The following is a 20662-nucleotide window of genomic DNA, read 5'->3' on the forward strand; positions in this document are numbered from 1 at the left end:
TACCATGCTGCAGAATGTTACATTCAACAATTGGCTGGAGCGGATGTTGCCTAATGGAAAAGAGGATGCATCTTTCTACTTCCCACAGCAGCCCTTTGAGATCTGGCTCTTCCCTCAGCTACCGTATTTATGAGCTACTGTCCAAATGTTTGGGAGCACAATACATACAGCCATGTGGGTCTTGCATCGATTTTGGAAAGGGGTTCCTGGCCAGGCCCAGGAATACTTGGGAGTGTGGAGGCCCAGATCAAAGCAGGTGGAGGTCTGTGGCAATTGAAGGTCTTCTCTGCTGCAGGATATGAAAAGCACAGCCGGCTGCAGAAGGTGGAGCCTGCCTACCTGCAGTAACCTTGATGTTCTGCTTTATAAGTAACTGGAGTTATGGTAGCCAACATGAGTTGGTTTAAAACAGAGGTCGGCAAATTTTTTTTAGCCGTGGGCCGGTCCCTTAGACCTTGTGGTGGGCCAGAGAAGCGGCAGGGGCAAGGGAGCTGGAAGAAGAGGCGAGGGGGGCAAGTAGTCCTCCTCCCCAGCCCCAGCCGCTGCGCTTACCTTCCCTGGGGCTACCGCCACCGCCACCGCCACCACCACTGCTGCCGCTTCTCTTGGGTAGGCAGAGTGAGCTCATCCGCTCCACTCTCTGGCCCACAGGAGCAAAGTGACGGCGGTGGGGGAGGGAAGATGAGCGGCACGAAAGGGCTGGCTCCGGAGAGGGGCTGCTTAAAATGGTGCTCAGCCAGCCCCCTTCCTCCTCTAGGCAGGGCAGGGAGGAGCCAGGAGGAGGGAGGGAGGAGGCGCCACCACGATGGGTGTGTGTGTGTGGGGGTATGGAATGGCGCAGGAAAAAAATGGCGCAGCCCAAATGAACAGCATCCCCATGCCAATCCACGGACAGTCTGTGGGCCAGATCCTGAAGGCAATTGGGCCTCATCCAGCCCACGGACCTTAGTTTGCTGACCCCTGGTTTAAAATAAGAGATTCATGCCATGTATTAGCAGGGCTTGAGTGTCTCCACAATACAGCTCTCTAGTAGTAAGTAGATTAAAAACGATTTGCAGGTGTCCTCCAAGGAGACCTGTGTTGCGGTTTTAAACAAAATCCTCATTTCATATGAAACAGGATGGCAAATTCCTGGGCAGTACCCTGCAGAACAATTGCTGCCATTTGTTCCTGGGCTGCTGCCTGCCCCATCCCTGATTCCTGCTTGTGTTCTGTGGAAGGAAGGAAGGAAGGTGCTTGCTTCTTGGTTCACTGTTCTCAGAGAGTATTTTGCCACTCTGGAGACAGAAGAACACAAGTCTGCTGTGCTCTGGTGGCTTTTTGATAATAGCGGAACTGGGAGCTTTGCAAATAAGACTCAAGAGCTCTGGCTGTGTTTCCTGGGGCTCCTGGTTGTTCTTTAATGTGCCTGGGAAACATCTGTGGTTCTCCAGATATTGCTGGACTCACAACTCCCAGCATAACCAGAAATGATGGGAGATGGAATTCAGCAACAGCTCGTCCCAGGTGTTCCCCGCCCCAGAAGAACACCCAAGTAGATTGTGTCCATGGTGGGCTAACTCTGTCTGGAACCCCCAGTAGCATCTGTTACTAAGGTAGCCTCTTCTTGCCATGTGACTGAGGGACAAGGGTAGCAACCCTTTTTGGCCCAGGGGCTACATTCACACTGGGCCAACCCTTGGGGGGGGGCGGTAGATGCCACTGGTGTGTGTAGCCACCCACACTCTCTCAGGCACACAAACAAGATGCAGGTAGCAAACCCCTCCCTCAGCTGATCTGTACTTATCAATTGATCTGATGTCTGGTGAGGAGATGTTTTGCGTCTTGCATCACGCTCTGGTGAGGGTTAAACCAGCACTGCATTGATTTTCTCTTTTTGTTGCACTGGAATCATTTGGTTAGCCAGCTCCTCTTGTAGGGGCACTTCTGCCATTGGTGGGGATTACACAGACCTTTTCCCCTTCAGCCTTCCGCTGCAACCTGGTGCCCTCCAGATGTTGCTGGTCTACAACTCCCATCAACTGATGTAACCAGTGGTCTTGTGGCAATGAGTTTCACGAGCTTATAACACCTTCGTATCCGCTATGTTGAGGCTGCGGCCTCTTATTTTTCTTAGATGACAGCCTTTGGTGACTAGTTAGGGCTTCATTTCTTAATAACATCAAAGCATTCTGTTGTGCTTACTGTGAAATGAGTAAATACAGTACCGTATATTGATTTTTTTTTTAAAAAAAACCTGTCGTTATGCAAACCTGTAATAATTAAAACAGAGCCCACATGTTATTGCCTACAGCCTTAAATACTGTTTTCTTCATTTGCTAGAACTTAAGGTCCTGTTAAACTAGAACAGGGGTAGGCAACCTAAGGCCTGGGGGCCAGATCTGGCCCAATTGCCTTCTAAATCTGGCCTGCAGACGGTCCGGGAATCAGTGTGTTTTTACATGAGTAGAATGTGTCTTTTTATTTAAAATGCATCTCTGGGTTATTTGTGGGGCATTGGAATTCATTCATTTTTCCCCCCTTCAAAATATAGTCCAGCCCCCCTCAAGGTCTGAGGGACAATGGACTGGCCCATGGCTGAAAAAGTTTGCTGACCCCTGAACTAGAATCATAGAATGGTAGAGTTGGAAGGGACCTTGAGGGTCATCCATACTAACCCCCTACAATGCAGGAATCCTACCCACAGCTGTCCCCACGTGGGCTCAGACTATCAGCCTTCTGGTTAACAGCCAGCCATAGTCACCCGTTGTGCCACCTCCAGGTGCTTTTCTTAATTTTTTTTATATGCATAAAACATATTTTGTGCATGCCAGCTGACTAGATTCTCCCAAGGCAAACAGAGAGAAAAATCCCACGACCCAAAAGGGGGGCATCACAATAGGACTAAAGCAGTTCATTTGCTAAAGGCTTAAATAATAATTCGAACCAAACCAGTGGAGAAGGCAGGGGTGTGTTAGAAGAGTGAAAAGCAGCATTTGGGTTGCTGCCTCTGTACCCTAGGGGCCCAATCCTCCAGGCGCATCTTCCTTCCTTGCGGGAGGAGCGGAGCAGACGCTCCTTCCTTGCTCCCTTCTTCACTCCCCACTTGTTCGAGGGGGCGGGGGCAAGTGACTTTGTCCCCAGGGGGTCAACGGACCCACTTGCCTTTCCGTTCCCTTTCCCCTTCTCTGCTCTCCTGAGAGGGCAGCTGACATATGGTTAAGAAGTTAAATTTCATTCTGTTGCAGAGCCTCAGTGGTTTAAACCACTGCACAGGACAGAGGAGGCTGCTTGGTAGGGGGGGGGGGGGAGAGAGAGAACTGGCTGAAGCAGCCTTTGTGTGCTGCATCCTCCCCCCCCCCCCAGCCTTTCGCTTTGCTGCGATCAGGCCCTGCAAAGATTTGTCCAGGGCAAAGGTGATGAATTGAGCCTAGCAGGAGGGACAGATGGCCAGAATCCTCTCTCATTATTGCATCTGGAATCCCCGCCCCCCCTCGCTATTTATTGATGAAAGCTTTGTGTAATTACCTCTCTACGCAAGGCAGATTTATGCCCCTTCACAGCTCAAAGAAAAACACAATGTGGAAAACAAGAGTCATTTGGGCTTTGATCATGATTTCACAACGCCCTGACTCACAGCTCTTGTAAAGGTGCTCAGGGTTGCCACTGGCAGAGCGCATGAGGGCACACATCGCCTCTGGCCTCCTTGCCATGCTGAGATATACCAGTTCCAAACAGCAGCATGTTGCTCTAGGTCACACCCAGGTGCCTCCTCCTTTTCCCAAGAGGAGAAGCCTTCTGGTTTCTTATCCAGTCCCACTTGCTTTGTGATGTTTTGCTTACTGGTGGGACAGAGTGATGTAGGAGCCCCCCCTGGCCTCTTCTGCCTTTATGCTGCCTGAAACAGGATGGGGACTGCAGAACAGGACTGTTTGCAAAACCATGTGCCTCTTTCTGGCACTAAATCCAGTGCTCTTCCGTCTGGCATTCTCCTTCAAAAAAGTAATAATCAAAAATTATATTGCTCTGCATTGTGCAGTGGCTGAGCTTTTGCTTATCTGCCAGCACAACTTGCCCCCACTGCTGCATCATTGGGAGGCACCAAACAGCCTCTAGTTCCTTGCAGGCCCAGGAACTCCTAAGCAATGAAAATGACTCTTCTGGGCTTGTGTAAGGGTCTTCAGTTGCCTCCCCTTCAATAAGTTTTTCACGCATGCTCAGGAGACTTTTTCTTTTCTTTTAATGAATGCACTTGCATTGTCTCTTGCTGCCTTTGCAGAGGTTCCCCTGGGCCCTCCGAATACAAAAGGGGAGGGGAGCAGAGGGGCTATTCCTGCAAGGTGCTGGTGCAATCCCATTGATTCCCAGGGCTCAGGGCTTCGTATTGTGATCAGGGCAGTTTGCAGCAAAAAGTGGACAGCTCATGCATCTGTTCCTTGGGGTTTGGCCACACACAAACTACCGAAAAATATTTAAAATGGAAAGGAGTGGGTCATTTCTCTCTGTCTGCCCCTGAATGTCTTTGAACATGCCCAAGAAGCAGGTGAAGAGGAAATGCCACTCATCTTGGGCTTCCTATTGCCTCCATACCTCTCTGATTTGTCCAGAATGGAACATTTGTGTTTTCCCTTTTGGGGATAGCCATACGTGTTCCGCATCTAGCCAGTGTGAGCATCTACAGTGGTACCTCGGGTTACAGATGCTTCAGGTTACAGACTCCGCTAACCCAGAAATAGTACCTCGGGTTAAGAACTTTGCTTCAGGATGAGAACAGAAATTGCGCGGCGGCAGCGGGAGGCCCCATTAGCTAAAGTGCTGCTTCAGGTTAAGAACAGTTTCAGGTTAAGAACAGACCTCCAGAACGAATTAAGTTCTTAACTTGAGGTACCACTGTATATCTATATTATATTGTGTGAGCAATATGTGGGTGTTCTCATGGTAATACATAACCCAGTCTTGAAATTGCTGCTCCTTATACAGAGTCAAACTTTGTCCATCTAGCTCACTGTTGCCACTCTAAATTGACTGACAGTGGCTCTGAATCTTGGACCTTTTGTATGCAAAACCACTGTTATGCAGCCTTCCCTTAAAAATAGAGAGAGCTTCTAGTCCTCATGGTTCGGAACAAAGCACTTTATTTCAAAGCCACATTTCCACAATGCGGTTGAGCTGTTTAAGTCCTCCCCACCCCCCACCAGGGATCCCTAGGAACTACAATTCCAGAAGGGGACATTGTGAGCTGTCAAGTCCTAGGAAATGCAGTTTGGAGGACTTGTTCTGTGTGCTTTGCTCATTTGCCTGGCCTAGATTGTAACAACAACAACAACAACAACTACTGCAACAACAACAACAACAACATATTTATACCCCGCCCTTCTGGCTGAGTTTCCCCAGCCATTCTGGGTGGCTCCCAATCAAGTGTTAAAAACAATACAGCATTAAATATTAAAAACTTCCCTAAACAGGGCTGCCTTCAGATGTCTTTTAAAAATAGGATAGCTGCTTATTTCCTTGACATCTGATGGGAGGGCGCCACTACCAAGAAGGCCCTCTGTCTGGGAAGGGGGTCAGCTGTGGCTGCTGGTGTTTCCCAGCAGGCAGGGGAAAATGATCCATATATGAGATCAATTTCTGGTGATTCGTGCATGCGCTGGGCAGGTGAGAGGGAACTGCTGAAATGCAGGTTTAATATAATTTTTGCAAATGTGTTAGTGAGACTTTAGGAGGCACTTGGAAGATGCAACAGCATTTTCCGCAAGGGGAAAAGTGTTTCTGGCTGATATGCATTGGGCATTCCTGGTGTTTGAATACAGCTCTGGACTACCACCACCCCTAAAATGTCGCTGCTTGTTGGCTGGGATGCCTCCCATCCTTGTACAAGGGGAATTGAAAATGAGTGGACAAGTCCAGAGAACCTCAGATGCTGTGATGGGGAGGGGTGAGAAAAGCTGAGCAGGGGTGGCTTCCAGAGCGTGGGGGTGTGTGTGGCAGGATAGGGGTTCACTAACTTGCATTGCTCCTTCCCCTCCGTGTGATTAGCTAAATTAGTCTTCACCAGCCTGGTGGCTTCCAGATGTTTTGAACTGCAGCTCCCAGCAGTCCTGGCTAGCGTGGAAAACAAAACAAAACAAAACAAAACAAAACAAAACAAAACAAAACAAAACAAAACAAAACAAAACATCTTAAACAGTTAGCTAGTTGAAACTTAGTTTTAATCCATTTTAAATCTGCATGCGTTTCCGTAAGAATGCAAGAAGAATCCTGTTGGATGAGGCCAAAGGTCCACCAAGTCAGGCATCCTGTCATCACAATGGCCAGTCAGGATCCAAGCACAACATCGGCATTCTTGGTTTTTAGATGGCACGTGGATGCATATTGCAGCAGGCATCATCTTAGAAGATGATATTCTAATAATATATTTATATGGTTTTATTGCTTGTGATTTTAGACTGTCTTGGGGGGCGAGTTGTGTGGCTGAAAAACAACATACAAATTCTGGGAATATACATTCCATCTGGTGTGAAAGTGAAGAGAGAATAGTTCCTTGAAGGCGCAGCCAGACACCTGCAGTTTTGATATGTACCTACCTTAAAATTGAGTCACTTTAAAAGTTTTGCCCAATTCGTAGGGAATGAAAGATAGACAGATAAGTGGCTTATAAGCAAACCTTTTTTTACACAGTACTTTAAGGTACTGTCAACCACAGTGTGCATTACATTTTTGTCAAGAAAGTTTTTTCTAATTATAAAGCTTTTCCTTATGGTAGCCTTGTTAAACCTTTCAAGATCCAACACACCACATTCTTTGAATTATTTTAAAAGAAAATAAAACAAATATATTCACATGACTATTTGACAGAAGAGCATATGAACCATGAAAACCACAATGAATTTTTTGGAGACAATTTATTTGGCAACACCAAATAAACAAGACTTCCAGAAATCTATTTTGTCCATACCCGTGTTTTGTTTTAAATCTTAAATAATATGTTAATTTTGGCATTGGAGCTATTTCCCAAAGCTTGCTTAGCCACTCAATACTCTGAGGTGATATTTGAGCCTTCCATTTCTGGGCAAACAACATTCTTGCTGCTGTTAAATAGATCAAAAGCAGCCACCTCCAACCTAGTGTTGCTCTCCAGATGTTTGGGACCACCCCTCTCACCAACCCCAGCCAAGATGGCTGTGTGATGCTGAGACTGATGGGAGTGGTAGTGCAATAACATCTGGGAGACACCAGCTTGAGGAAGGATGATCAAACAGATGGATCGATTAATACAAAAACACTGAACCCAAAACTTTTGTTGCTGAAGCATCATTCCTTTTCCATTGTGGGGGCCAAGGCTGTTGGCAGCCGGGTGACAATAGGCAACATTGGCTGCTGCTACTTCATCTATTTCATGAGCTCCCTGCCCTCCCAAGCGCTGCAGCACTGAGCTGCCTAAACCAAAACATGAGTTGTCTGGGTGATTCCCTTTTCCAGGCAGTTGCCCACAAGGGACTGGTCTGAAAACATGGCGTGTATTTTATTTCTGAATGAACCCAGATGTGGACAGGACTCAAGAGGGGGAAAGGAAAATATATTAACGCTCCGCCATAGCAACAACTATCACTCACTGTGTTTATGTTACAGTAGCACCACTGATTGATTGATGCTGCTATAAAGCAAACTCTTGGGAGAACATTTCTTCTTATAAACAAAAAATAAATAAGGAACAAGAGAGAGGGGGAAGGCTGTGGAGAATGACAGATATATTTGGGCAGCATCTATGGGTGCCCCAGCAACCCTGTTCCTCCAGTCTTTCCACCATGAACCATCTGACAGCCAATACCTTGTCCCCTGAACCCTGAGGAGGAGACACCTCTGCTGCAGGACTCAGGCACCTGGGAGGGTCAGGAGAGCCCTAAGTAGCTTTCTCCAAGGCAGTTCCCACAGCTTGAAAAACCAGCCACTATAGACAAGGGCACCAGCACTTTAACTGGACAGATGGTGCTTGGGTGGAGGGGCTTCTATCTTGACTCCCTGCCCAGACTAGAGAGTTCTGCTGGTTGCTCCAAGATGTTTCTGAGACAACTTGCCTCAGTTGCAGGACTGCTTAGCTCAAGTCCTTAACTAGCACCTTAGTCCTTATTCAAAACCTGGTTTGGCCTCTGTTCCAGAACCCAGAGCCTATTGATCTCATAACAACCCACCCAAGAAGAGCCCTGCCACAGCAAGATCAGACCAAAGGGGGGACCCACTGTTGAATAGTTTGTTTAAATGTTAGGGTTCATTATTGTTTCACAGGATGTGTACCGCTTTAAAAGCCAGGGTCATATCCTGACCTAGTTTTTACAGCTGTGTAGCAGGTGCTGGTAAGTCACTGTAATTAGCTGTGTCAGCATTTGTGAATGATATATAATGTGTAGTATGTACCTTATTCTGCCCTGGTGGGTGACAATTATAGACGCTATGTAAGATGTGTGTTTGGGAAGTTGTTATTAAACCTTGCAAATATATTTTTGCATCTCTTCAGTGTTTCCAGCTGTGTGGTCTACTCTGCACGCACTCTGCGACATGTTTCAATGCCCAGTACCCAGTGGCAGAGCTTCAAGCTCCGGCGGGCGGTGGGGCAGAGAGCAGGCATGGGCGTGGCTGGTGGGCGTGTGTCCCGGGGGTGTGGTGCGGCGCCCTCAGGGGTGTGATGCCCAGCCCGTGGGGAGGAGCCGCAATGGCACCCCACTGGGATCATGACGCCAGGGGCCGTGCGCTCCCCCCGCACCCCTGTTCCTTTGCCAGTGCCAATACCCACCTGTTGCAACACTCTGTTTTCACAGTGGCCAACCAGGTGCGCATTAGGGGGAGCCTGAAAGTAGGACCTGAACACAACAGCAACACTCTCCCCACCTGTGACTCCCAACAACTGGTATTCAGAGGTATTCCACCTCTGGCAGTGGAGGTGGTGGAACATAAGCATCATGGCTAGTAGCCATTGAGACCTTGTCCTCTTCCATGCATGAGGTTGTCTTAATCCTCTTTTGGAGCCATCCAAGTTGGCCATCACTGCCTGTTTGGGAAGCCAGTTCCATGGCTTTAATACTCTTGTGTGAGAAAGCACTTTATTTTGCTAGTCTTGAACCTCCCAACATTCAGCTTCACTGCATGGCCCCACTTCACATTCTTATATACCTCCATCATGTCTCCTGTAACTCACATGTTAAAAAAACTTTAAAAAAAACCTTTCCTCGTAGGGGAGTTGCACCATCTCCTCGGTCGTTTTGGTTGCCTCTTTCTGAACCTTTTTGAGCTCTACAATATCTATTTGGGAGTGAAGTGACCAAAATTGTACACAGTATTCCAAGTGCAGGCACACCAAAATAATCAAGGTGATATTAGCTGTTTTCATTTAATAATTATTTCTAACATGGAATTCCCCTTATTCACAGTTGCTACATGATAATTTTTTCATTTAAAAAATCTCATAAAGTGGCTCATGATATACATTAAAAACATTAAGTAACAATAAATAAGAACAGTCAAAACATGCAGATAGTAATACCACCTAATTTTAGCAACAACCACAGCCAGAGCAACAACAAAGATCTCAGTTTCAACAGTCAGGAGATGGCCAGGTAAACAGAAATGTCTCTATTTGCTGCCACACTCATGTAGGGTAGCATTGCAAACAGCTCACAAAGTTTATACACATCTATGTTACTAAATTAAGTAGCAGACAATATATTATCTCTCTGTGCTTTGATTCTGGAATTCTTCAAGTTTGTGGCTCCCTTTTAAGGAGTCAAATGTAATCTGCTCCCCATTCTCCAAAGACTTATCTGCATTTGTAGTTTTAGATATGAAGGGCCTTATTCCTTGGTGTTTTTGTTTGTAAAGCCCAGTAAACTGAGAATCAAGCTGTGTTGCCCAGAGATAAGCCCCATGTTTTTCAGTCCTGATTTGAAAAGCAGTGGCTCTTGAAGAAAGCTTAGGGGAAACTCCTGCTCAAGGAAATTAAATCAACTGTCTGTTAATCCTACAATGTGCCAACTCCCAGACCGCTCTCCCAATCGAGGGACCGTTAGATGTCCCTTTCTGAGCCTTGGTTGTGATAAAGGTGGGGGGGGACGACGACCCATAAGGAAAAGTCATTTCCATGGGGCTGGCCAATAAGTGCTTCACAGTAGTTTTCATGCCAGGAAACACTGCATGTGATGCAATGACACAAACACTTTTTACTAAAGATAAATTGCATACCATAAAACCAAGAGCGGTATAAAGCAATTTCTGCAGCAATTAAGTCTGAGGGCCAAACTGGTCAGCAACTTTCAGTCCCCTTGAGTCAAATTCTGCCCACTTGGAACCCTCTTAGTTGTCAGCCTGGTGAGGCAAAAGTGGTGTGGTGCCATCTGCGGCAAGAGGCTTAGCTGGTTGGCAGTCGGGTGATGGGATCAGAGGCTGGGAATGACACCGGTGTTGTTCCATTGGTAGCCTGTGGCAGAAAAGTAAAATGCTGCAACAGAATTTGGACCATCACTCTAATTGCCCTGCGGAAAAATGAGTGGCTGATTGGTCCACTCTGTCTTCCAATAAACTGAGCCTTGAGGCACCATTTTGTTTCCCTGTCCTTAATGTTTGTTTTCTATGCTGAGTGACCTTGCATTTATTGCCTGTGACTTATCAGTCTTAGGGCTTGTAGATTTGCAGCTTAATGTTGCAGATAAGGTAGTCCTGTAGCCCTTGCAACCCAGGAGAGGAAGAAAGGGCAGCTTCTTTTTTTGGGGGGGGGGGTTCTTCCTCTGCTACCAGGTACAGCTTTCTACGTAGAAAAGTGAGTTGGATTTTCTTTTCCTGAAATCTGATTGCAGGCACCTTTCTCTCATGCAATCACTGGCGTATTTTGGCCTCATCTGATTCATCAGATGGTTAACCTCCAAGGTTTCTTAGCCATAAATCCCACCTACAGCTTACCTGTCCAGTGCCTCTCAATAACATCAGCACTAGGTCTGCAACTTCTTAATTGACTAAATCATTTTTTTAAATACAGTGGTACCTCAGGTTACAGACGCTTCAGGTTACAGACTCTGCTAACCCAGAAATAGTACCTCAGGTTAAGAACTTTGCTTCAGGATGAGAAAAAATAGTGTGGTGGCCGCGTGAGGCCCCATTAGCTACAGTGGCACCTCAGGTTAAGAACAGTTTCAGGTTAAGAACGGACCTCCAGAACGAATTAAGTTCTTAACCCGAGGTACCACTGTACTCTGCTAAAAGGTGTCTCAGTTTAGTGATGAACTGAAGCCTATACTCTTTTCTTGAATTTCCCCTCCCCCCTCCCTCAAAAAATAGGCCTCCATCTTCCTCTCTTCTAATTGCAGCGAGTGTGGGGTTTCCTTATGAGGTGGCCACGGGTGATGTGCTTGTGTGATTTTTCTTTGCTTCACCTACCTCTCCAGCATTTTCATCTTACTTAGCTGCCCACATTTGCTGGTTTGAAAAAAAAGCCTCATGGGAGGAGCTACTTTATGGAAATTTCTGCTGGACTTTAAATCAAAGTCTCACAACAAATGAAACATCACTTGAAAAAAAAAGACAATGCATGTATTTTTGTAAACGATGAAATCTTTAATAAAAACTTATTTCTTAAAAAATGTTTGGGAAGCTAGGCAGGCTGGATACTGAGTGTGTGAAATCGCTGTACCTGCTGGTGGTTGTTGCTTTAAAAAAAAATTCACACCAATATCTTGCAAAGTAAAAAGTAGGAAAAAAAGTAGTGATTCGCACAGTAGACTGTGCCCCTTGCTTCCTGGTGCTTTGCAGGAGATCCCAGCTGAGGGTGATGTGGGGTTTTCAGGAAGCGGTCTGTGGAAACTGGCAGTAGTACATTGTCTATTAACAAAGGGCTGTGTTTTGTTTGTTGTTTTACTTCAGAACTTACTTGGTTACTTTTTACTCATATGCAAATGTAATGCATTAATTGATTGGCTAATTGACTAAAACCCATATGACTGATTGGCTAGTATTTCTGTAACCCACCCATTGTAGCAGGAGGTCATTGCAGTAGCTCTCGTTTGCCTAAAATAACCTCTATAGAGCAACCTGGCTGGGGTTGATGGGCGTTGTAGTCCAAAACAGCTGGAGGGCACCAGGTTGGAGAAGGCTACTCTAGAGAAAGCACTTTAAAGAGTCACATGTTGGCTGCAGTAGGGACTTCATGTGAGTGTATGTATCTATGTGGCAGAGAGCCACCGTGCCTAATCTCTGACTGGTTCCTGTTGCAGCCGAAAATGGGTTTTGCCAATTGCCTGGGAAATGTTTGCAGCATGACCTGTAAAAAAAATTCATGCGTTATAGCAGCATTTGGCAAATGAAGTGCATTCTTAATGGAATTTCAGTTTAGTTGCAAGGATATATCCTTGTGAGACTGGTTCATTCATCTGTTGTCTAAATTGATCTCTCTGTAGAGGCTGTTTTCTTAAAGAAGAAAAGAATGTGTTCTTCTTAATAGGATAATGTGTTCATTTTGCTTTTTGCTTGTTTTCTGTGTTAATTCTCAAGCTTTCATTTTTCTCCCCCTCTTTTAGCTATGTCTGCATTTGAAATTCAGCCACTTCCAGTGGAGGCGCATGAAGGGGGTGTGGCTCGCTTTGCATGCAAAATCTCTGCCAACCCTCCTGCCATCATCACCTGGGAGGTGAATCGGACAACCTTGCCAATAGCCATGGACAGGTACGGATACTTGGTTCTCTTGCACTAAACCTATTTATTACATCTGCATCTTACCATTCTTGCAAGAAGTTCAGGGCAGCAGTGTGTGTCGGGATTGTCCCATTTTATTAGGGGACTGAGGTTAGGCTGAGAGAACGTACTGTCACCCAGTGAGCTTAATGGCTGAGCAGGGATCCAAACTCTGGTCTCCCTGGGGCCAAGTTCAGCATCCTGCTCTGCTCATCATACTGGTTCTCTGATTCATTCTGAAACTCTTCTCCCCTCCCTTTCCACAATCCTTTCAGAATAACTGCATTGCCGATGGGAGTGCTGCAGATCTATGGCGTTCAACAGAAGGATGCTGGGAATTATCGCTGTGTCGCCACAACAGTTGCCAGCCGGCGCAAAAGTGTGGAGGCGATGCTCACGGTTGTCCCAGGTATCCTGATAATATCTTGTTGACTCTAGCATTGCTCCATTGCATCACCTGCAGGCACTGACTTCCCTCATGGGACAACTGCCCAGATTTTCACTGCGGGTCTATTCCTTCATAACTTGGGGCCTGATCCTAAGACTTGCTGTGCCACATTCATGTTTGGTGGGTCTCTGCGTGTATGTCAGCTGTGCATTTCCATTTAACTTTCTGCTTGCTTGTGCTTCTTATTTTTTTAAGCCTCCAACATTAAGCTTTTCCACAAGCCATCCATCATAGCTGGTCCTCAGAACATCACAACTTCCCTCCACCAAACTGTCATCTTTGAATGCATTGCCACAGGGAATCCAAAGCCTATTGTTTCCTGGAGCCGTTTAGGTGAGTCCTGAAACCAATCTTTGGGCAAATTGAAGATGGTCTCCTCTTTCATTTCCACCATCATTGTGCCAGATGAGGAAAAGGAAGGAGAGAAAGAGATGGTCCAGGGGTTCCTCTTGTTTCCAATGTGTGTTTTCACACTATTGCTGTAGAACCACGAGGGCAGGTTGGGGGCTGGGAGTGCAGTGATCAAATGAATGCTGAGATAAGTGCTGGAGGAGAATCCTCCAGGACTTCCCTAATAGGAGGCAAGAGTTTCTCCACAGACTAGTCAGTGTGGAAAGAGTGTAGGAAAGTTGACAGCCACTTCTGCTTTGCATGCAGAAGGCTCCAATGGTGGCACATCCTGGTCAGTCTGGGAGGGACTCCCTGCCTGAAACCCTGAAGAGGCACCACTAGGTCTGTGGTTGAGAATCCTAGGCTAGATGGATCCAGTGATCTAACTTGGTAGAAGGCAACTTCCTATGTTGAGGGTCACATGCCAGTGGTGTGGGGGTGCCGGAACCCCCTCCCTCCATACACCCCTTCTCTGTCTCACACACAACATGCCCCATTCATATTTTTTCTCGCACACACCACATGGCCCCTCCCCTCCAACCATTCACATGCTTACAAGCACATGCTCCATTCATTCACAGTCTCTCTTATGTGCACGCAACCACCCATTTACATACAGAAACATGTACCTCCTTCATCCATTCATTCTCTTACACCCACAATCTGTTTCCAACCCCTTCCTCTTCCCCTGTGGTCCTGGTCCAGATTGGGAGGCCCATGCTTGCACTTTGCATCAGGTAAAGCGTCCCATTCACTCCAGTAAGATATAAACCCCACCCCATGCAAACTGCAGGTGTATATTGGGAGAGGCTATTGTGGGTCAGGATCTTAGGATGGTGGATAGGATTCCTTTGCTCCTTGCTCATCCAAATGGGCCCCCTGTGTCTTCTGTTCAAATTGGGGAAAGAAGCTTCCATTAATTTCAGGTGGAATGCCTTTTCCTCTGCAGTTGCAGGCCAAATATCATCCAGACTAAGACTCTGGCATAGGGATTAATTCTTTTGCCGCTGCTGTGACGCCAGTGCGGTTCTGGCCTCTGCGCCTGCTGTCTTCATAGAAGAAAAGCTGCCTTTGGAGGATATGGAAGCTTTCCCCCAAACTGCAGCTGTGGCCCTGCTCTTAAGCTTCCCAGGCCCCACAGAGTCAGCTGTGCCAATGCAAAGCTTGCATGATGTAAAAGAAGCAGGATTGCAGCTGATGAGCAACAGCACTGCAGGCAAGACTTTTCTTGTGTAGAAGGATCTGGTGGCCATTGCCGCTTCACAAATGGGATGTCTGGAACTGGATGTTGTCTGTTGGGGTCAGCTTCGCTACAGTGGTTGGAAAGTGTTTAAGAAGCAGGAAGCATGGGAATGCCAAGGGTAACGTCAGCACTGTTCCAGGACTGAAGAGGTTATGCCTATGCAAGTGTTTGGGATCAGGTCAGGATGCTTTCACCCAATTCTAACTAGCTGGATGTCCATCACACAAATTCTAGAATGAATTAGACTGGAGGTGGCTCACCTGTGGTCCTCTCAGATGTTGTGGGACTGCAGGTTCCATCACCCCTAACCATTGGCCACGTGGGCTGATGGAAAGTCTACAGTTTAGCCACCCCTGGATTGGATTCTTTGCTAAAGTGTAGACTGGTGTTGAGCCATCACAAAGAGAACCTGGGCAATGAAGGGGGACTCCAGAAGGTGGAATTGGTTTATCCACCACCAAATAACATCTTCATTGCTGGCTTGTTCTCCCCAAACAGACCATAAATCCATTGACGTTTTCAACACTCGTGTGCTTGGGAATGGGAATCTCATGATCTCGGATGTGAAAGTACAGCACTCTGGAGTTTACATCTGCCGTGCTACAATTCCTGGCACGCGCAACTTCACCACTGCGATGGCAACACTTGTTGTGCTAGGTGAGCTGACTTTGAAAGCCTCTCAGGGTTGGGTGTGAAGCAGATTTAGCCACTGAAGAAATGGCGTTGCTCATGCAACATCAGGCTTTGAGAACCTGGTGTACTCTGGTGTTTTTAACTACAATTCCCACCAGTCCCAGGCAGCACAAGCATACTGTGTTACTCTGGAACAAAGCCTTCCTGTTGAGTGAAGGGTCTTGTTGCTTGGACTGGGGGGGGGGGGGCTGAACTGTGAAAATAAACCAAATGAGGCGGCTCTGTAGAAATGCTCTACAGGAGGCATTTTATATTGGCACAGAAGCAGAGATCCACTCGTGTCACTTGATCTTAAATTTCATGCCTGTCCTAACCCAGAGGCTTGAAGTGGTGGGTGATGAAGCAGAGTATGGAACACCTGTAAAATAGCCAAATAGCATCTCATTAAAAATGGCTCCTACTTTGCAACTGCTTCCTGTTCCTCCCTCTTCCCACAAGAAAGCCACTCCGGACAAAGGTGCCTTGTAACTCTGCCCCCAGGTGCTCTGCATTTGGAAAGACTCTAGAGGAAAGGGGGAGGTTTAACAAATTCTGGGATCTTGCCTGAGAAAGATTTTGGTTTCAACTTTTGTTTCATAATCCCTCAGCTCCCCCTTCGTTTGTGGAGTGGCCAGAAAGCTTGACGAGGCCTCGAGCTGGCACAGCTCGTTTTGCCTGCCAGGCAGAAGGCATCCCAGCACCCAAGATGTCCTGGCTGAAGAATGGGAGGAAGATCCATTCCAACGGCAGAATCAAAATGTACAACAGGTGAGAACGGCCATCTGCCCAATGACTCTGGAGCTATTGAGGACCTGCGGGTAGAGGTGCTCCTCCCAAGGCAGGGAGGTGGATTTGGCGGTATCACAGTGAAGAATTGGCAGGTCTGCCCCATGGATTGCGTGGCAGTGTGTTCATTCCAGTGTGGCATCTGGATTGGAGCATCTTTGCAGTTGGTTGTTTTTTAATTTTGAATAATTCCAATCATGTTCTTTCCATTATTTTATGTGCCTTTTTAATAGGAGTGAGCAGAATAAATCCCTAGCAATGGTACTAAATAACAAACTTATGACTGTCACACCCTTGTCACCACGAGAAATGTCCAGCCACTGGTTTTAATGCTTGTTTGTTTTGTACATGGTACATCCAATCACTTTAAAAAAATAAATAAAAATCTGTAAATGTAAAACCAACGGTGCAAATATATGAAGCTGAGTTGGTGGGCAGTCTGCTCTTGCTTCTTTTTAATTTTTCCCTGGGCTCTTGTTGTCTGTCTGTCTGTCTGTCTAGCAAACTGGTGATCAACCAGATCATCCCTGAAGATGACGCCATCTACCAGTGCATGGCCGAGAACAGCCAGGGCTCCATCTTGTCCAGGGCACGATTGACGGTAGTTCTGTCCGAAGACCGGCCCAGTGCCCCTTGCAATGTCCACGCAGAAACTATGTCAAGTTCAGCCATCCTTCTGGCCTGGGAGAGGCCACTTTACAATTCAGACAAAGTCATCGCTTACTCAGTGCACTACATGAAGGCAGAAGGTAAGTATGGTATCTGTCTGATGAGCACCCTAAGCTGCTGCTTGGCTCCTCCATATTTCGGGCACAAGAGCCTTCCCTATAGAATGGATGGTTCTGGGCCTTTTTGAGGGCAAGGGCTAATGAATCTGCTGCAGTCTTGAGGACCAGCATCCTCCCTGACTGGAAAGGTGCAGAGAGCCCTCTTGGAATATTTCTCCTCTGGCTCATGCAAGTTCCTCCATAAACTTCTGCAGCATTTCCTTTTATTTACCTTTTGCTCTCTAAATATTAACCTGACACCACTGGGATAAATCATATGAAGAATTGTAATGTGCTGCCTAATCTGTGGGGTTTTAGGTGCTAGTAATACAATATCTGGCTTGTGGTTCCCTTGAAATGAATGTATGGAGAAGTCGCTGGGCCTATTTTAAGGAGATCAAATAGCATGTGGCATTTTATACTTCCAGTATCTTTTGAAAGCCAGCTTTAATTGATGTGTCATTACTCTTCCACTGATGAATCAAGTTTATATCCTGTGTGGGTTGTTGGGCCCCAGACTGTGTTTGGATGCATGTATGTCTGGCACTTCAATATCTTCCCCAGACTCAGTTGCTTGCATTCAGGTTGACCAATGGAGGAAGGATATGGTAGTTGTCACCCTTCCTGCTATACCCTCCAAGCTAGATTACTTCAACATGCTGTATGTGGAGCTGCCATTTAAGACTATTTAGAGGCTTCTGCCATGGAGGCAGAATTCCACTTTTTAGCAGGGTATAGATGGCCATGACTGTTGAAGAACTCCAGTCTTACGAGATCTGGAGTTGTCTGTTGGCTTCTAGACATGGTTTATGTGCCAGTTTCAACCTTTTAAATCGCCTGGGGTCACTTGAGGAGGCCCATCTTCCCATAGGAGCCTGGTCTTGTAGGTGGAAGTGTAAAGGATTCTACTTCTACTTCTACTTTTATAGACCAGCTTCTGTCTCGCCAGAATAAATACTGAAGGTTTCTGGAAATTATATGGGTACAATACGTTAACTGTTTGATAACTGATGGGCTGGTTAAAAGCAAGACTTGGCTGTTGTTTTCCTCTGTTTAATTGGCCTTGTCTGCCGCACAAAGTGGATAGTCCCTGGTTCAGCTGCTGTAGCAGCAGCAGCATCCTTAGCCTGTCCTGAAGCACTCTGGGAACTTTGTGGGAACTCTTGAATTGCCGGAGGTGTATCTGGTCTCACAGGCTCTTGCTTGAAGTAGTTAGCTAGCATTTACTCCTATGCTGCCTTTTCCACTGAAAAAAAACTCCGCAGCTCACAATGGTTAACACAAAGACAAAATTCAAGCAATAGATCAAGGGAAGTAATAGTGCCACTGTATTCTGCTCTGGTCAGACCTCACCTGGAGTACTGTGTCCAGTTCTGGGCACCACAGTTCAAGAAGGACACTGACAAACTGGAACGTGTCCAGAGAAGGGCAACCAAAATGGTCAAAGGTCTGGAAATGATGCCTTATGAGGAACGGCTAAGGGCGCTGGGCATGTTTAGCCTGGAGAAGAGGAGGTTAAGGGGTGATATGATAGCCATGTTCAAATATATAAAAGGATGTCACATAGAGGAGGGAGAAAGGTTGTTTTCTGCTGCTCCAGAGAAGCGGACACGGAGCAATGGATCCAAACTACAAGAAAGAAGATTCCACCTAAACATTAGGAAGAACTTCCTGACAGTAAGAGCTGTTTGACAGTGGAATTTGCTGCCAAGGAGTGTGGTGGAGTCTCCTTCTTTGGAGGTCTTTAAGCAGAGGCTTGACAACCATATGTCAGGAGTGCTCTGATGGTGTTTCCTGCTTGGCAGGGGGTTGGACTCGATGGCCCTTGTGGTCTCTTCCAACTCTATGATTCTATGATTCTAAAATGCAGCATGCAAAAATGTAAGACAGCAAACTCCTGCCATCTTAAAACAACAGCCACCTAAAAGCCAAACACAACTATCACGCTCCATAAAGACAGGCCAGTCCCAGCCCACCCCCCAAAATAAATCAGTGAGCAGGAGCAAGGGGAAATTCTCAGACAACAACCCCTCCCTATAAAGGTACCGAGCAAGGGAGTGGCTGAAAAAATATGTACCTTGATGCTCCAGCACAATCTTCCCCCATGCAAAAAATGAGGTGGGCAGGTCTACATGCCAATGTGCCTCTGAGTCCCAGTTGCTGGAGTCTGATCCAACATCAGCTTAGCTCTTCTGACGTCCTTGTTTGTAACTGCACTGTCCATGGAGGGAAAGCTGAGAAGTTTCTCCCACTTCCTGTTGACAAAGCACTGCACTTTTCACACAAGCCCGATATTGCTCCATTCACTGTAAAGAAATGCAGCATTTCTAAAATATGCTCCAAAAATCTGGTCATATTTCCCCCCACCTGCCTCACAGGCCGAATAATAAAAGTTAGCATTGAATACAGATTGGGCTAGGGGCAGAGGTAGCAGAGAGAGAAAACAAACAGGTGTCTGCTGAGAGCTACTTAAAGAAAAGAAAAAAGTATTTCAAATTGGGGCAGGGGAGATGTTTGTGGTACTAGGGAGAAGGGGGACTTGATGAGGGAGCGTGTTAATTCCTTGTTAGCGATTAAGAAAAGGAACAAAGGAATGGCTGATTGGGTGGGAGGGAGGGGGCGCCTGCCTTGTCTTCTCTGCTGCCTCTTCTAGGCGGGGGCCTCCTTTCCTCCCCATGGAGTCTTCCCAGCTATTCAAGACAAGAAGGAGCCCTTTCAGTTTGGGTTCAGGGATCCTGTGTAGCAGGTCAGAAATCGTGCCATGCAGTTCCTAATTAACCAGCCATTAATTAGGGTGTTGTGAGATGCTCATAATCTTGCCTAATTAAAATGCTATCAAGTTAACTCAAAACGGTGGGAAAACCGACTGGTGGAATTTTTGTTGTTCAGTTTGTAGAGAGGTTCTCTTCTTAGGAGGGGAGGCTTAAACTGCTTCAAGGAGCGAGGTTTGTGGTTTTTTTGTTTTTTCCCACAAAGTTGACAAGCAATTTGGCATGAATTGTGCATTAAGGAAGGGCCTCTGGCTGCCGCCACCAGCTGCTTTCTGCTTTAGAGCTTTGCTCTATAGGAATGAAGCAGGACAAAGCCCCACCAAGCCTACCATGCATTTATGGGGCACGTTTGGATGTAAATTGCTGCACTCATTAAGGAGGAAAAGCATGTTTTAAACTCATCCTTGTTCTCTGTCCCCGAACTAAAACAGGTACACAGTCCTGTGTGCACCAAACAGAACAAATCTATTAACAGGATCATTTGAGTTAAAATGGGGGGGGGGGGCAGGAGTCCAGAGCATCTTCGCTTTGATATGGTTGGTGTATTTAAGCAGCCACAGCAGAGCACTCACCACCCCCCAGGGTCCAAAATGAGAGGGGCCATAAAGCAGGGGATCCAGAGGCTGCGATGGCTCCCCTCCTGTGCCTTCCTGCTTTCTCTTCACAGTTTGTTGTGGTTTAGTTTTCTGAATGGAGCTTTTGAGCTGAATCAGCACATCCGCAGAGAGCCTTCTGTTCAGCACATCCCAAAGCCCCATGTTCTGTAGAAAGGCACAGTTTGGTGGCATGAAACTGCTTTCACTCAGACTACAAAAAAACCCCATTCTGACCCAGTCCAAATATTTTTCTCAGAAATGCCCCATTTTTAGTGGTTGGACTTACTTCCAAGTAAGAA

The 20662-nt window shown here is 46.6% G+C and overlaps 1 protein-coding gene across 2 annotated transcripts in view; it reads left to right on the plus strand.

Annotated features, from left to right (window-relative positions):
- The window catches only part of PRTG (protogenin), an 82218-nt gene that overhangs the window by 22927 nt on the left and 38629 nt on the right, over window positions 1–20662 (plus strand). For both annotated transcript variants that reach the window (XM_083712494.1, XM_083712495.1), the window contains exons 3-8: window positions 12537–12681; window positions 12966–13099; window positions 13334–13471; window positions 15270–15428; window positions 16052–16211; window positions 16731–16978. In XM_083712494.1, the coding sequence (XP_083568620.1) occupies window positions 12537–12681; window positions 12966–13099; window positions 13334–13471; window positions 15270–15428; window positions 16052–16211; window positions 16731–16978 (984 nt within the window). The remainder of the gene's footprint in view (window positions 1–12536; window positions 12682–12965; window positions 13100–13333; window positions 13472–15269; window positions 15429–16051; window positions 16212–16730; window positions 16979–20662) is intronic.

This window comes from Podarcis gaigeae (assembly GCF_964106915.1).
Source record: "Podarcis gaigeae genome assembly, chromosome: 14".
Classification (NCBI taxonomy): domain Eukaryota; kingdom Metazoa; phylum Chordata; class Lepidosauria; order Squamata; family Lacertidae; genus Podarcis; species Podarcis gaigeae.